The sequence below is a fragment of the Protomyctophum bolini genome, assembly GCF_963924005.1.
Source record: "Protomyctophum bolini genome assembly, chromosome: 24".
NCBI classification, from domain to species: domain Eukaryota; kingdom Metazoa; phylum Chordata; class Actinopteri; order Myctophiformes; family Myctophidae; genus Protomyctophum; species Protomyctophum bolini.
Genome location: NC_137885.1, coordinates 9,444,779 through 9,462,740, shown reverse-complemented (window position 1 = coordinate 9,462,740; position 17,962 = coordinate 9,444,779). Strand labels below are relative to the sequence as shown.

The following is a 17,962-nucleotide window of genomic DNA, read 5'->3' as shown; positions in this document are numbered from 1 at the left end:
TAAGCCAACTAAATGGAAAAAAGCCGGCCCTCCAAAATAAAAGATGCGAGACTGGCTCCAGATGCAATTTCTCATGTTTATTTGAGAAGTTTGAGAACGCTGACTTTTTAGTGTTAAAGTCTTAAAGGTTTATTTTCACTCAAATTTCACTCAAAAAAACTTTTTTGGCTGGCACCTAAGCCTTTCATCCAATCAGGATAGAGAGTCAAAAACGAAACCTAAGGTTTTTTGACCCCCAGGGGTTAACTGGGGACAGGGAGGAACTCCTTATATGGTCAGCACACTCTATAGTAGAGTGGATTATCACAACAAAACCAAAAAAATAAGTGATATTTGAATTAAGTGAAATCACTGAATATACCTTTAATTTTTGGAAAGAGTGCTGCATGCTTTTTCAATTTAGATGCATTCTAAGTACTGTATGTGATTACTGTCGCTCTGGATGAATGTTCTGCTAAATGCCTAAACTGTAATTGTACATTTTTTTCATTATAAATTGTATTATGGTAAACTCATTCTTCCTTTTTCCAGGATGACAACTGGGGCGAGACCACCACGGCGGTCACGGGCACGTCGGAGCACAGCCTCTCGCAGGAGGACATCGTGCGCATCACCAAGGACCTGGAGGACAGCGTGGGCTTGGAGTGCCGCCGCTACTTCGCGCTGACGCTGGCGGCCATCTTGGGCGCGCTGGTGTTCCTCACGCCGCTCGCCTTCCTGGCGCTGCCGCACGTGCTGTGGCCCGACAAGCTGCAGGTTAATAATAACCCCTCTAAAGTTTTGAGGAGAAAAGAAAGCTGTTCATTCCATAAGCTTCAAAACGCAAAAGCTGCTCTGCATAGAGATGACATGGGACCACGAAGCTAAAGCAGAAGCTATATAGCTTCTTTGGTGTGAATGGAGCTTAAAGGTAGAGTAAGTGATTTCACTCAAAAAACCTTAGGTTTCGTTTTTGGCTGTGGGACCTAAGCCTTCGTCCAATCAGGATAGAGAGTAAAAAACGAAACTTAAGGTTTTTCACAACAAAACAAAAAAATAAGTGATATTTGAATTAAGTGAAATCACTTACTTTACCTTTAAGATCTACCGAAATGTACTTCATGACAGTTTCTTGAAAAAAAAACCCTATGTTTCTATGTCCGTTCTCAAACATTTTCATGTCAAGGACCCCCAGAAATTATTATGTAATTGGCCGCCGACCCCCCCCCCCCCGCCCATCTGAAAATATGTTGTTCCAGTGACCCTCCAGAAGCAAAAGATTTGACATTAAAAAAATGTTTGCTGTGAAAGAATATAATATATTCAAAGATTTGCACCACATTTGCAAGATTTTTTCAAAAATAGCAGATCTACAAGCTCGTAGCGCGGCACCTATATGAGCTTGTAGATCTGTTATTTTTCAATAGCTAAACAAAAGTATAACATAATGCCCTATGTTGCGTCGAGGTGGGCAGATATTCTGGTGTTCTTTGTGACCTGGGGAGTTGTAAGGATGAGTTTAATTTAGTTTTCCACTAGTCCACTGTACCATGATGTAAAAGAAAGAAAAATAAAGAGTTGAGAAAATCTGAGTTAAATTAACACAGATTTTTACAATATAAATTGGGGTCGCAGAGATAGAAATGCCATTTAACGGGGGTCCGTAGAATAATTGCATGTCAAACTGAGGGTCCTCGGTCCATTACAGTGGTTGAGAATCACTGCTAGAGCCGTAAAAATCTTTCTCTTCTCTCTTCTCTTATGTCTTTTCAAATTGGGGTCCGCAGGCATGATAAGTGTCAATTTGGGGGTCCTTGACATGAAAAAGTTTGGGAACCACTGCTGTAGGACACTTTAATTATTTCTTTCCCAAGTCCGTATATATTCGTACGTCGACGCAAACACTGTCTATTTAAAGTGGACGTATGCGCTGGCAACTGGAGCTGGTGTTTATGCTAACAGCTAGTAGCAATAAATGAGTTAATCATTTTAAAAACAAACCCTCTCATATCTATATGTACTTCTGCAGCCGTGCGGCACGGCGTGCGAGGGCCTCTTCATCTCCGTGGCCTTCAAGCTGCTCATCCTGCTGCTGGCCGTGTGGGCGCTGTTCTTCCGGCCGCCGCGCTCCGCCGGCCTGCCGCGCGTCTTCGTGTTCCGCGCCCTGCTGGCCGTGCTGGTGCTGCTGTTCGTCGTCTCCTACTGGCTGTTCTATGGAGTGAGGATCCTCGACTCGCAGGTGAGTCCAGAGCGAGCGGCCCCCGAATCACCCTCCTCCCCCCCCCCCCCCCCCCCCCCCCCCCTCGCCTTTTAACCGAGCGCTGTTCATGCAGCCTGAACTGACACAAGCTGGAGTTGGAGATACATTGTTTTCAACGAGGGCGGCGCAAACGAGAGCTATTTTAAGCATGTGTGCAACATGACAACTGCATTTCTGCCTACTTCCGGTCCAGGACTTGGCCCAGTTGGTTGTCCCGCGCTCAATACGTAAGAGCCGCCATTGGACTGAAGCCCCATGAAGTGAACACAGTTCGCGTAACTCTGTCTATATCTAAGGCTCTGACCCATACTGACTATCAGGAGAGGTGGCTCCTCCTCCCCTCGCCTTTTACCCATACTGACTATCAGGAGAGGTGGCTCCTCCTCCCCTCGCCTTTTACCCATACTGACTATCGGGATAAGTGGGTGCTGTTACCAATTTAGCTGCCTTTGACGGAGTATTCCGTCAATCAAACCATTGTCTGCCTTTGTCGGAATTCTCCGTCAATTGATGTACTTTATCGATATGAAACGGTTTATCTGAAAATCAATAGCTAAACAATCTCAATAACGAGGTACAGATACAGTAAGGTAAACATCTTCACAGCCTTTAAAAGTTGTATTGTCGACTCGAGGGGGGGGTGAACGATTAATAACTATGGTTAGTGTTGCTATAGTGGCTAAAAACACTAAAAACGACTCTCCATCTGCTAAAATATGTCCAGGAGATGCCAAAATGCTCGCAGCTTTCCGGAGGAGTGCATCATTCATGGGCCAAACAGTGGGGTTGGGGTGGGTAACAGATTAGATTAGATTTCACTTTCATTTTTCATTGATCCCCTGGGGGGGAAAACAAGTGTTAACAGTAGCGAAGAGGCAAGCGGTACAGTGCAGTAACACAAAGGTGCACACCAAGCACATAACGAGCCTTCCAAGAAAGGGATATTGTCTCATAATCAATCACAATCATTGTACAGCAGCTGTGTTTCTTGTGTACAGTAGGTCAAGATGGGTTGTGGGTTACTTCTTATGGGTCGCTTTCCCTACAACTGTACTGCTGTAACTGTAAAAGGAAAATGCATTTAATTATTTATAAGATAGAGTTTTTCAAAAGACTTTCAGGAATTTTTCAAAGATCATCGAAATAGCCAAGCTCACAATTGTATTTAACCAGTAAAAACACATTGACTGTGTCTCTTTTACAAGTGTGAACTGGCCAAGAAGCAGAAATAAAATTACACTTCAATCGTATTATGTCACATTATAGCAGCAAATAAAACATCCACGGTACACCTCAAAGTACCTATGAAATAAAAAACAACAAATCACCAAAGTGCTAATCTTTTAGTGGCAGGGCAAATTACACAATGTACAAAATATAAACAAAAAATAATAAATATATAGGCATGAACAAAGGCTAGTACATATCCAAACATGTGCAGGTGGTGGACTCACTACATCTAAGATTAATCCTTTTGAAACTTCTCAAAGGAACTTTCAAATCCAACAATGCCTCAGAAATAGGGCAGGGAATCAGCGATACACCACACGTCTCAAGCTGAAAAGGCTCGGGAGCCGCTCTCTCATCGGTATTTATTCATATTCAGGCTTTTCTTTGTGATCAATTAAAAGAAAAATGTTTTTTTCAAAACAAAACAAACAGAAAAACACACACAAAACCGAACCGAACATGTACCAACAGTAGTCGTGAATACAGTATGTGTCACACATTGGCCACGGGGAACCGTCGGAGAGGAGAGGACGGTGTTGTTTTTGGCAGTAGTGTGTGTGAAACTATGGGAGATAAATGTAGCTGTCGGCGTAACGCACTAAATATAGGTCTTAGTGCACAATTAGGCTGCATTTCTCATGTGTTTTTGGTGTCTCGGCTGAAGTCATCAATATCCCGAGATCGCCTTTCAGAGCTCAGAGGGACATGTTTGCGTTCCACAGCGGCTGTGTGATGTATACGCTATACGGTCATGTAATCTTAGTAATCCCGCGTTCCCGTCGAGAATGCTCGAGGGAAACCTCACTGAAACAAACACTGACTTAATCGCACGCACACACACGCGTGCACGCACGCACGCACACACGCACCGTATCTTGTTTAGATAGCTTGAAGTCGTTTGAAATATAGATATAAAGGTTGTTTTGCATGGTGTCTGTGTAATGTTGGTCTGTGAGGAGAGGTGGTGTCTGTGTAATGTTGGTCTGTGAGCAGAGGTGGTGTCTGTGTAATGTTGGTCTGTGAGGAGAGGTTATAAAGGTTGTTTTGCATGGTGTCTGTGTAATGTTGGTCTGTGAGGAGAGGTTATAAAGGTTGTTTTGCATGGTGTCTGTGTAATGTTGGTCTGTGAGGAGAGGTTATACAGGTTGTTTTGCATGGTGTCTGTGTAATGTTGGTCTGTGAGGAGAGGTTATTCAGGTTGTTTTGCATGGTGTCTGTGTAATGTTGGTCTGTGAGGAGAGGTTATAAGGGTTGTTTTGCATGGTGTCTGTGTAATGTTGGTCTGTGAGGAGAGGTTATACAGGTTGTTTTGCATGGTGTCTGTAATGTTGGTCTGTGAGGAGATGTTATACAGGTTGTTTTGCATGGTGTCTGTAACGTTGGTCTGTGAGGAGAGGTTATACAGGTTGTTTTGCATGGTGTCTGTAATGTTGGTCTGTGAGGAGAGGTTATTCAGGTTGTTTTGCATGGTGTCTGTGTAATGTTGGTCTGTGAGGAGAGGTTATAAGGGTTGTTTTGCATGGTGTCTGTAACGTTGGTCTGTGAGGAGAGGTTATACAGGTTGTTTTGCATGGTGTCTGTGTAATGTTGGTCTGTGAGGAGAGGTTATACAGGTTGTTATACATGGTGTCTGTGTAAAGTTTGCGTGATGCTGACCAAGTCGTTTCTCACTTCACATGATCCATCATTTCATCCGATTGATGACCTGAAATGACAACAATTCACAGATGCTGTAAATACTATATTGTGCCACTGATGCGGTATACAAAGTGAAGTTTTTATTTTATTTATCGTGACACACTCAATTTTATAGCTAAAAATCTAAAATCGCAACAGATTCTTTCCTGGTTTTAACCCATTTTGGGCGCGGGGAACCCCTTTTGGTGTTATAGCATTATGTTATACGCTTTAGCTATTGAAAAATAGCAGATCTATACAAGCTCATATAGCGCGCCACCGAGTGACGGATAGAAACATGGCTTTTTCAGAAAACTGTCAGGATTTAGAAGACATTTTTTTTAGAATCTGATCTCAGGTCAAAATGGGTTAATGGGGTTAAAATAACTGATTTTATTCTGCGCACACGCACGCACGCAAATCTGCTATTTTCACTAGTTTGGGTCTAATTTCTCTTTTGGCTAAAAGGTTTGTGAACCACCACCACCGCAGTCTATACATTATGTGTTTCATCACCCTGCCCTTCCCCCCCCCCCTCTCTTCCTTGCCCTCCCCCGCCCCCGTCCCTCCCGCCACCAGGACGAGAACTACCAGGGCATCGTCCAGTACGCCGTGTCTCTGGTGGACGCGCTCCTCTTCATCCACTACCTGGCCATCGTGCTGCTGGAGCTGCGCCAGCTGCAGCCCGCGTACTCCGTGGGCGTGACGCGCTCCACGGACGGGGAGTCGCGGCACTACAACCTGGGCCAGCTCAGGTGAGAGAGAGAGAGAGACGCACGCACGCACGCCGCACGCCGCCGCATGTTATCCCATTCTGACCTGAGATCAGATTCTAAAAATGTCTGTTTTGAAAATGACAGTTTTCTGAAAAAGCTATGTCTCTACATGTATGTATGTCAGTCGTTCTTTGATTTTTCAAGAATAGCAGACCTAGCAGGTCTGCTATTTTTAAATAGCGAAAGCATAACATAATGCTAACACCAAAAGGGGTTCCCGCCCCAAAATGGGTTATGTCTACCTACAAAGCGGCTGTGGCTCAGTAGGTAGAGCAGGTCGTCCAATGATCCCTGGGTCGGCGGTTCGAATCCCGGCTCCCCCTGTCCAACATGTCGAAGTGTCCTTGGGCAAGACACTGAACCCTGCGTTGCCTCCAATGAGTCTGTCGGTGTGAATGTGGGAAGTGAGGTCGCTGGCGTCGACTGTTCGCCGCTTCACCTCCCAATGTATGAATGAATGAATCATTGTAAAGCGCTTTGAGCACTTGGAAAAGCACTATAAAAATGCAATTCATTATTATTATTATTATTATTAAATGCACCAAGCCTCTGACCCACCGACTTCAAATTCGACACACGTGTTCCACACGTGTGTGCAGTGCCCGGTGTCGAGTCGGTCGGACCCACGGTGGAACGGGTACTCTGACACGGGGTACACCGGGTATTGCATAGCCGAATGAGGCACGGATCTCCAACTTCCATCGTTACCGCCTCTGTGCTCTACAGACGGGCACCGGTATTTTATAATTGTATAGATTTTATAATTGTACTAATGAAAACTAAGCATTCTTCAAAAACACGCACGATATATCACGACACTGTTGCCTTTTGCGATACTGATATTGCGCATTTTCATACATATTTTGCAGCCTTAATTACTTTTAGTATCATCGGTCCCTGTATGAAGGAAGTTGGGAAGCAGTTATTCTGTGTGCATAGAGCCCATTATTACATACAGCAGTCGCCTGATTGTGATCATTTTAGATCATCGCCGCAATCGTTTTCCATGTTGAACAAATTCCATGTATTTTCTATTTTCTAACCTTTTCAAAATTAGTGGAAATATCAGAACTACAACTATACAATAACTGAAAGATGGGAGTAGAATAAAGGAGAGTAGAGAGAAAGCGAAGCGTTGGATGAATCACGTCTGGAAACTCACGCGTTTGAACACACTGATTTTAAGAGTTGCTGCTTCCACTGCATTATGTCATTGTGTTGCCCTGTTTATGTACAGTGTTGTCTGCTTTGCCCTTGCTATTGTAGTATTTTTCTTGTGTACAGCACTTTGTTTCAACTCTGTTGTGTTAAATGTGCTTTATAAATGAAGTGGATTGGATTGAATGCACAGGGAAAGACAGACAGTGGCAATTCAGGAAAGTTTGTGTGTGTGTGTGTGTGTGGGTGTGCGTGCGTAGGTACGTGCGTCGTGCGCACTTCCACAGCATACTGAGAAAAACGGACAAACCTCTTGTACTATGTACCGTATTACTACTAGTCACCATTGTGTGACGTGGTTGTGACCTTGTAGATGCAGGCTATTTCATGGTAGACCTATTTGGCATACAGTATATATACTGTAGGGCTTAAGGGGTTAAACATGATAGCTTTGTTTGTTGTGGATGGCCGTCCTTTCTGGGTCAAGCACCGGATCAAACGACTGTTTATACTGTAATTATAATCCCATGGCCGTGTTTGAATACTGTATGTCCACTCCAGGTGGGGTCACTGCAGTGTAAATGGATTACAGTGTAATATTATTGTACAGTGGCTTTTCTAATACGGTAGTTTTACCAAAGACTATCAAAAATGTCCAGGCCGGGGGTGTACTTGTACGTGAAACTGCCTCACACTATAGAAACAGGAGACAGGCCACACAGGGCTCTGCCCTATGGGCCACAAATGGCTCTGCAAGGCTTACTATTCTAATCGTCCGACGACTGCGTAAAATGCGCTTCACAATGTGCTTCACGTTCGCCCATTCAAACGTCAGTATGTCTGCAACAGCGGTGACGCTATTATCACATTATATATGTGGTACACATTAAAGCATTTCATTATCACATTATATAATGTGGTACACATTAAAGCATTTCATTATCACATTATACATGTGGTACACATTAAAGCATTTCATTATCACATTATACATGTGGTACACATTAAAGCATTTCATTATCACATTATATAATGTGGTACACATTAAAGCATTTCATTATCACATTATACATGTGGTACACATTAAAGCATTTCATTATCACATTATATAATGTGGTACACATTAAAGCATTTCATTATCACATTATATAATGTGGTACACATTAAAGCATTTCATTATCACATTATATATGTGGTACACATTAAAGCATTTCATTATCACATTATATAATGTGGTACACATTAAAGCATTTCATTATCACATTATATATGTGGTACACATTAAAGCATTTCATTATCACATTATATAATGTGGTACACATTAAAGCATTTCATTATCACATTATATAATGTGGTACACATTAAAGCATTTCATTATCACATTATACATGTGGTACACATTAAAGCATTTCATTATCACATTATATAATGTGGTACACATTACAGCATTTCATTATCACATTATATATGTGGTACACATTAAAGCATTTCATTATCACATTATACATGTGGTACACATTAAAGCATTTCATTATCACATTATATAATGTGGTACACATTAAAGCATTTCATTATCACATTATATAATGTGGTACACATTAAAGCATTTCATTATCACATTATACATGTGGTACACATTAAAGCATTTCATTATCACATTATATAATGTGGTACACATTAAAGCATTTCATTATCACATTATATAATGTGGTACACATTAAAGCATTTCATTATCACATTATACATGTGGTACACATTAAAGCATTTCATTATCACATTATACATGTGGTACACATTAAAGCATTTCATTATCACATTATACATGTGGTACACATTAAAGCATTTCATTATCACATTATATATGTGGTACACATTAAAGCATTTCATTATCACATTATACATGTGGTACACATTAAAGCATTTCATTATCACATTATATAATGTGGTACACATTAAAGCATTTCATTATCACATTATACATGTGGTACACATTAAAGCATTTCATTATCACATTATATAATGTGGTACACATTAAAGCATTTCATTATCACATTATATAATGTGGTACGCATTAAAGCATTTCATTATCACATTATATAATGTGGTACACATTAAAGCATTTCATTATCACATTATACATGTGGTACACATTAAAGCATTTCATTCGAAAACATCTCAATCAACACGCATCTTTAACTTCAATGTGAAACAGGTGAGGCTGAGTGGATCGGAGACATGGCGAACAACGCAAAACAGCTGCAAACATTCATTAACACCTGCCTCGAGAGAATACCAAACATCTGCTGCGGAAGAGGCAAAGTAAGCGGTATGTGGGACCCGTGGAAAATCAACGAGATGACCGGGATCGCGCTGACCTACAAATTCGAAAGACAAAGTGGAGATGGTTTGGACACATGTGGCGGCCGTAGCTTAGCGGGTATAGAGGGCGGCCGGTGATCAGATGTGCGTTTCGCCTCCCCGCCTCACCCATGTCAGTGTCTACTGAGCAAGACGCTCAACTCCTATTCATGCCCTACTTCGGCATACTATTACTACAGTGTCCAAAACTGTCCATCCATCCATACATCTTCAACCGCTTATCCGTAGTCGGGTCGCGGGGGCAACGGCTCCACCACAGAGAGCTCCAGACGTCCCTCTCCAGAGCAACATTAGTAACTTAACTTCCTGGGGGATCACAAGCCTTGGGTCTCTTCCCAGTGGGACGTGCCTCGAGGACCTCCCTATAGGGAGACGCCGAGAGGCATACTATAAGGGTCCATTTGGTTCCTATAACTATCATTTAGCTGGGGACCCCCTGGAACTCCCTCAAGGACCCCACTTTGGGAACCAGTGGTTTAGATGCGGGGTGCCAGGTGCATGCGGTGGGGTGTGTGCGGTGCACCAGGGATTCGGGGTTTGGGAACCAGTGGTTTAGATGCGGGGTGCCAGGTGCATGCGGTGGGGTGTGTGCGGTGCACCAGGGATTCGGGGTTTGGGAACCAGTGGTTTAGATGCGGGTGCATGCCAGGTGCCAGGTGCATGCGGTGAGCAGGGTGTGTGTGGTGCGGTGCGGTGCACCAGGGATCCAGGGTTTGAGAACCAGTGGTTTCTACTAGGCTTATACTATTGATCTCTCGGGGACTGGCGGATCCTTTTCCACAGCTGTGATCTGTGCTGTGAGCCACGCGATAGCCATGGTAGTGACACGCCTAATCTTCAACCCCGCGTTACGTTCTTTTCATTCCTTTATTATTCACACTTCAAAGCCGCCTTCCGAAATACTGAACGGGAACTCACTTAAACTGGCACAGAGGCTGTGGCTGCACCAGATCTGGTGGGACTTTCACTTTGATTTCACCACCACGGCAGAAAGTGTGTGCACGTGTGTGTGTGTGTGTGTGTGTGTGTGTGTGTGTGTGTGTGTGTGTGGATGAGACTATGCACGTGTGTGTGTGTGTGTGTGCGCACTCTGTGAAAGGTGCCCTAAATAAAATGTACTAAAATGTACTTACTTACAGCACACAACAATGCATTATTCTATCTGTGTGTTTGCATGCGTGCACGAACGCATTACTGCATGCATGTGTGTGTGTGTGTGTGTGTGTGTGTGTGTGTGTGTGTGTGTGCAGGCTTCCTTGGGGGTGTTGTCTTGTGTTAAGTGCTGCTGCTCATCATGGCTGCTTGGCCAGCACACACACACACACACACACACACACACAATGCTTGGCCAGCCAATAGCACGCTGGGCCGTCCGCCTGTGACTGTAAACAAACGACTAATTAGGCCTCCCTATAGGCCTGGCACACAGCATCTGGTCAGCCCATCACACACGCATGCACACACGTGCGCGTGCATGCGAACGCACACACGCACACATTGTAAGGGCCATATGTGCAGAGACCAAGTGCCATGTGCATGGTTGTGTGCACTAGGGCTGGGCTGGGCTGGGCTGACTCCAAATCAATATTTCGATTATTTCATTAAAACTTTTGAATCGATTACTATTAATGAACGATTATATATAAATAAAGGGAAAATAGCTGTGCTACAAGTACAAGCTTTCGTCACATGCATATCAGTTTTGATATATTGTTGGTTAATTGCCCAGCCCTATACGCACGCACACACACACATGCACGCACGCACGCACGCACTCAGACACGAGAGGGGGGTTGTAGTACGTTTCCGGCCAGCCAGCCAGCCTCCCATGCCCCTCCCCCTCTCTATTAGCGGTGCTGACGTTCCAGTATTTCTGGATGCCCTGTCCACTGGTGGAAAAAGTACTCGTATTTGTTTTACGCACGGTATATGTAAAAGTATCAATGCTGCAATATAGAAATACTCCGTTACAATCCGAAATTCAAAATGTACTTGAGTGAAAGTACAAAAGCATTGGCTTCAAAAATGTATTTAAAGTGAAAAGTACTCGTTGTGCAGAATGTACCATTTCAAGTTTTCACTTTTTAGAAAATAGCCAATCTCACAATAGCCAATCTCACAATAAAATAGCCAATCTCACAATAGCCAATCTCACAATAAAATAGCCAATCTCACAATAATCTCACGTGACGCATTGTGCGCTCGTAGATCGGCTATCAAATGGCCGAAAAGTATATATGGGCCTGAAGTGGTTAATGTATGTTTTGTAACAATAATCAATCTGCAAAGTAACTATAGTAACTACAGTTTTCAAATAGTTGCAGTGGAGTACAATATTCGGATCCGAAATGTAGTGGAGTGTAAGTACCAATACCTCAAAACTGTACTCTAGTACGGTGCTAAAGTAAATGTACTTAGTTACTTTTTCCACCACTGGCCTTATCAGAGCAGAGATGGTGGTCCCCAGTGCTCTGCCTCCCCTTTGATCCAATCTGTGGGCAAATGGAAGCCTCGTCTTTTAGCTCTTGCCCGAGCAGATGAGTCGATTAAAGAATACTACATTACGAGTCACAGCGGTGGCCAGAAGAAAGTTGTGGCATTGGTGGGGCAACAATACCTTTCATGCCGCGAGCCGCCCAGTGCAAACGTCGAGTTTTCACTAGAGCCCGGCCGATGTTTAGGTCTGATCCCCAACGTAGTTTTGACCACGAAGCCCGCCAAAAACCTAGTAACCGTAGATGAGCTTTCGTCTAGCAGCCCACCAGAACCGTAGCCTGTACGTTTTCTATAGGCTTTATATTATTTTATCCATGTTGTGATCAGATCGCATCGATAGCTCTCTCCCATTAGCATCCCGGTGTAAAGTAAGTGTGACAGTGGTTTCGGCCATTTTGAAGATGCGTGCCCGTCCACTTGCACTCCGTGTGCTGTTTTCAATGGCCTGTATCTCAAAATCGGCCGAATGAATCTCGTTTCTGGTGAATACAAGGTTTTTCGACGGCCGACAGCAGGAGGCGCTGTGATACCCGCGGTGGGGTTTTTTTCTGCACCGAGCGAGAGAACAACAACAACCGGTCAAGACACCACACGCGGCATTACGGCATCGTGACATCCGGCTACGGATCGATATTTGTCTCTTCAAACTAAGGGTTGAAAGGGGAAAAACCTTGGCAATGCGTGATAAATAGATTAATTAATGCTTAATTAATCCTCTCCTGTGCCCGCAGCAGCGGGGCATGCTCCAAATGCTACACACTGGTGGCGATGGGATGTTGTGGGTGGGTTTGAGAGTTGAACAACCATTTCCCAAACCCTCCCACCTCCAGAATCATCGGTAGAGATTTCTATAGCTTCTAACGTCTGGCGATTTGAATTCATATTTGTCTGGCTCTCCAAGTACGCTCATGTTGTTTAATAATTGATCAAAGCCATGACGGTGGCAGAAACTGACACAGCACTTAAAACCCTATAGCTGCCACTGCTTAGACTGCTATGAAACAATGGGCCCTGGGTACAACGGCACACACTGATTACTTAAAATGCGAGACAAGTTTTCCCCCGGCCAAGTGAGCTGATGTGGTTTCTTTAGAATGCCGTCAGTGTCTAGTCACAGTACCACTTCCCCCCCCCCCTCCTCCTCCTCCTCCTCCTCCTGCTGTTGTTGAATAACTGGCCCGACTGTAAAGTCTGCGTTCCTGCAGCACAGTATGTGCTATCTCATGGCGTTGTGCCAGTCTTAAAGCACCATGCCAGCAGTGGTGGAAAGTAACTCAAGTACATACTGTAGTATAGAGTACTGTACACAGTTTTGAGTTATTTGTACTTTACTTGAGTATTTCCACTTTTACTTCTACTCCACTACATCTGTCTTTTTTCTTTTACATTTTCTCCAGAGTGATTGAGACATCACGTGACTTGCACATGAACTTAGTCAACGTTGGTTAATAAGTCCGTTCCGTTACCGTGTGTCAGATCTCGCATCTCAAGCCTCGTTTTGTGTTCCCGCAAGTCGACTGAAATGAACAGAGTCCACTGAAACGTCAATCAAACGGCATGTGATAAGCTGTGTGATATATTAGCCAAAATGTTTAAAAACGGAAGAATAGAAGCGCTGCTGGAATCAGTCAGTGGCTCTCATAGAGGGGCGCTCTTTTGTGATACAGGTAGGATTATAGACACACAAAAAGGCCTAATACCCAAAAGGTGTAAAATGCATGTCTTGCAAAGAAAAAAAAAGATTCCTCGGCACTCAATGTTTGCCTGTTTTTGTCTGCCGAATGTTCATCTATTATGACTTTATGACTCATGGTTAAGCGCTTAATGACTGTTTTGACTGTGGCTGACTCTAGCTTTGTCTTTGTTTTGTAGTCCCAAAGTGGACATCATGTGATTGAACAGATTGTGTGAAGTCGTGTGCATGTTTCTTATAATCCCAGAGGAACGTCAAAGCCATTATGGCTTTGAAATTAATCTAGGGCTATTTGTATTTATATTATAGTATATATTGTTTTACCTTTTATTGTTGAGTGTTAATGATTCAACTATTCCTTGTACAGCATTTGGTCAACTTTTCTTGTAAACGTGTGCTCTGTAAGTAAAACTGACTTGACTAATTAATTTAGTATGGGACACTATTCATTTTTACAAATAAAGACAAAGAAAATCAAACTACAAGAGAGTTAAACCCTTAACAGTCAACTGCTTATACTTTAAGACAAAATATAACATTCTGAAGAACATAAAGTTGCCATTAGGATGGTGTAATTAAAATAAATAAAAAATATCACCTTAGTATAGAATCTATACTAAGGTGATATTTTTTATTTATTTTAATTAATAAAAAATTACTTAATTTATCTGCCCCGCTCCTTTCTTCCATCTATACTATAGATGGAAGAAAGGAGCGGGGCAGATAAATTAAGTGCACGGTTTAATAAAATCCTTTCACTTGACTTCATACTTTTAGAGTCGGCAGTGTTCAAGGTGTTCTTTACTGTTACGTCTTGTGTACAGGTACATAAGAATAACATTTATTTTGTTCTCAGACACTAGCATCAGTAATAACAACAGTATACTGTACATGAATACAACAATATGGAAAGGTTCTGAGACCTTTGTCCCGTGGCCAATTTCTGTCGCCTCACCCCAGGCACGTGCGGAGACAGTGTTCGAAAGGCGGGGGCTGAAATCCCATGCATAAGAGGGCACTTTTGGCCCAAAATAGCAGATCTACAAGCTCACAACGCGTCGCAGCGCGACGCGTTGAGATCTTGTAGATCAGCTATTGTCGGAGCGCAACCCTGCACTCTTCATCTACCGGAGATGCGGTGTATAACGACATGGATTCCGAAACAAATTAGTTCAATGCAAAATGCTGCGTTCAAGTTCAGAAGACAAGTTCAGAAAGAAAAAAAACTATTCTCCTGAATGCTGCCTTCCTTTCTTTCACCATGTATAGTATAAATGCTGCATTCGTGGTCTGGAGAGGGCAGTTGTTTTACATACGGGGGAAAGGGGCAGGGGAATGGCAGGACCTTTTGATGTCTATAGTGTGCACGTCCCTGTCTGGTGGGGAGGAGGGACGTGGCCTTGTCCCGTGGCCAATTTCTGTCACCCTCACCCAGCAGCACGTCTGTCTGCCGAGGGGAGGGAGGGAGGGAGGGAGTGAGCGAGGGAGGGAGGGAGCGAGGGAGGGAGGGCAGACTACAAGGGCCCCAGAGGTCAGTGCCCTGCCAGAACCCTGTGAGTGTGGCCTTTCATTGCCAGGACAGAGGTGGTGCTGTACATCTCCGCGGGGAAATGGGAAGCACATGGCTCCATGGCGGCCCGGGCTAACATGAGCTGTTGTTGGGCGTATATCAAGTTATAGCCGGGCCACGTGCGGGTGCGGCGCCTCCAAGGATGACACTGCTGGCCACACGTTCGTATTATTATCACCATTATTATTATCGTCTTAAAGGCCTTTTATAAGAGTTCAAAACGTTGTATCCCCATTCGGATTTTAAGGGTAGGTTGAAACCCCCTTTAAAAAAACAAAACACGCAGGACTCCTCCTGGGCCTGGAGATCGGAAAGGTTCCCGGTTCAACCCCCCGACTCCGTGTCCGAGAGCAAGGCATTGAACTCCGTTCACTCCTCCTAATTGGTTCCAATGTGCTTCGCCCAATGAAACGCTCCCTCTTTTCCACCCTAACTGTGTTTGCGAGGACCATGGGCCGCATTCACAACCCCTTTGATTTGATTTGACGTCTTCATTGACAATGATTATAATGCACAAAACACACAACTACACCCGACTGTCAAAGGGATATAGACACGAGGAGTCTAGTATTTCAACTGCGGTGCTGCGGCGTGGGGCGTGTATAAACTGTGAGGGTTGTGGTTGATATGTATAGCAATTATAATGCCACATGGGAGGGGGTTTGCAGAGGGAGCCGATAGAACAAAATAGAAGCAATGACAAATCCGTTTAAATATAGCCTAATCAAATACCCAAATTGCCCCTTTGAAAAGCAGTGACTTTGCGAAAAAGATGAATGAATGACCTCCTGCTTTTATCTGTGCGAGGACTTGTGGTCCTCACAAGGATAGTGGAGTGTCTGCGACACACACACACGCACGCGCACATTTCGTCATGCTGTTACACATGTCCAAAATCCACGCAGGCCGACGACACGGGCTAAAAGGAGGCGGTGAAGTGGGAGCGGTGTTTAGCAGCGGTGGGGCGTTGGCCGCGGTGCGCGGCGGCGGGGCAACAGCTGTCAACATCTGCTGGGCTGCTGTCACACGGCCAAGCGCAGGTCACGGGGACACGGCCGTGTCATTGCTCAACACGCAATAGGGGCGAAGGAAAGCCATATAAGGGTCCACTTCTTGGTTACATTTGTATACATCCTCAGAGTTATACATCAACACTGAATATTTTTTTTTACATTGGACCGGCTTGTATAAGACCTTGTTTTTTTTTTTTTTTTTTTTACATACAGTGCTTTATTTTGTCAAATACAAGACGCGACACAACAATACAAGAGATGCACGCACAAAAAAAACTAAAAAAACAAGGGGACATGGGTGGAATGGAGAAGGGATCATTTTGAGTCCAATAGTGAGAGATGCACAGTTGCAACATAGCAGCCACAGATACAGAACATAATACTCAACCATTGTCGAGCACTGCCAGGAATGGCATCGACATTCTTTGGAACTTAGTGTATATTCTGTCCGTCATGACGGACAGAATATTCAGACAGAAATCTGTCTGAATGTCCTTTCCCAGTTTGTAAGACCTTTCTTTATATCATAATATAAACCCTCGTGTCTCTATTCCGGGCATGTGATGTCACGATAAGTGAAGACATAAAATAGCAGATCTACAAGCTCATAACTTGGTATAGAGGGAGAAAAAGGAGGTATACGGTCTGAGTGGCTAACCAGTTGCCTTCACGACTCGCACGAAAAGAGAGGCGTGAGGCGCCCTGACAGTCTTTGAAATGTTTTAGATTGTATATATTGCTTCGTTTGTTTGATTGGAGGATCCCTGTTGTGCGTTTAACTGTAAAGACGAACCCATGAGGATTTTGTTTGTTTGTTTGTTTTGCTGCATGACAACTAGTTCAATTTAAGCATTAATAATACGTTCTAATATCCCTTTACAAAGCATTTATTCCCAAATCCTGCGTGCCGGCTGTGCCAAACCTTTTTGCTCAATAAGTAAACGCTGTCTCCCTGTACCACCGTCCTGGTCAATTGAGACAGACAGACAGACGGACAGACAGATTTATGTGGTGTAACATGTGAAAACACCTCTCCTTGTGTAATATTGGTTTTGGTGGAGGTGTGTTCCAGCAGACAAGACATGGCATGCATGTCAGTGTGATCATCACATAGGAGACTGTGCATGCAGTAGAGACTGCAGATGTTTCTCCTGCTGCCCTGGGTGTCTTTTTTTTCTTCTCTCGTTTCCTTCAGATTGCAGCAAATCCCCTTCTTTTTTTTTCACCCTCTCATGCAATCTTTAGTACTCCACTTCGTTTATGATCGGATTTTGTGTATTTTCGTGGCATAATACAGTAGGAGTGGGAGTGAACCTTGTATTTCGCTAAGCCAATAACAGTGCTGACAGTGTTGGATCAGCGGCAGTGGTTCAGGAGGTATAGAGCGTGGGTCGGCGGTTCGAATCCCGGCTCCTCCCGGCGACGTGTCGAAGTGTCCTTGCGTGTGGGAAAGACACTGAACCCCCGACCCCACATTGCCTCCAGCGGTCGCCACCATTGTCGTGTGAATGTGGGAAGTGAGGACGCTGGCATTGACTGTTCGCCGCTTCACCTCTTTGAGTAGAAAAGCGCTGTAAAAATGCAGTCCATTATTATTATTATTAAAGTGTAGTCGAATTTGGTGACGTCGGCGTTCTCTCCTGTGTTCTACTGGGGAGGGGAGGAGGAGGGGAGGAGGAGGCAGGCTCATACTGTATGTTGTGAACCAATAGGAATTCTGCGTCGGTTTCC

General features: G+C 43.9%; 1 protein-coding gene across 3 annotated transcripts in view; it reads left to right on the top strand.

Moving 5' to 3' along the window:
* LOC308311668 (vang-like protein 1) overlaps positions 1-17,962 on the top strand; it is a 106,364-nt gene that overhangs the window by 75,064 nt on the left and 13,338 nt on the right. For all 3 annotated transcript variants that reach the window (XM_080758455.1, XM_080758456.1, XM_080758454.1), the window contains 3 exons: positions 532-756; positions 2,009-2,218; positions 5,726-5,901. In XM_080758455.1, the coding sequence (XP_080614581.1) occupies positions 532-756; positions 2,009-2,218; positions 5,726-5,901 (611 nt within the window). The remainder of the gene's footprint in view (positions 1-531; positions 757-2,008; positions 2,219-5,725; positions 5,902-17,962) is intronic.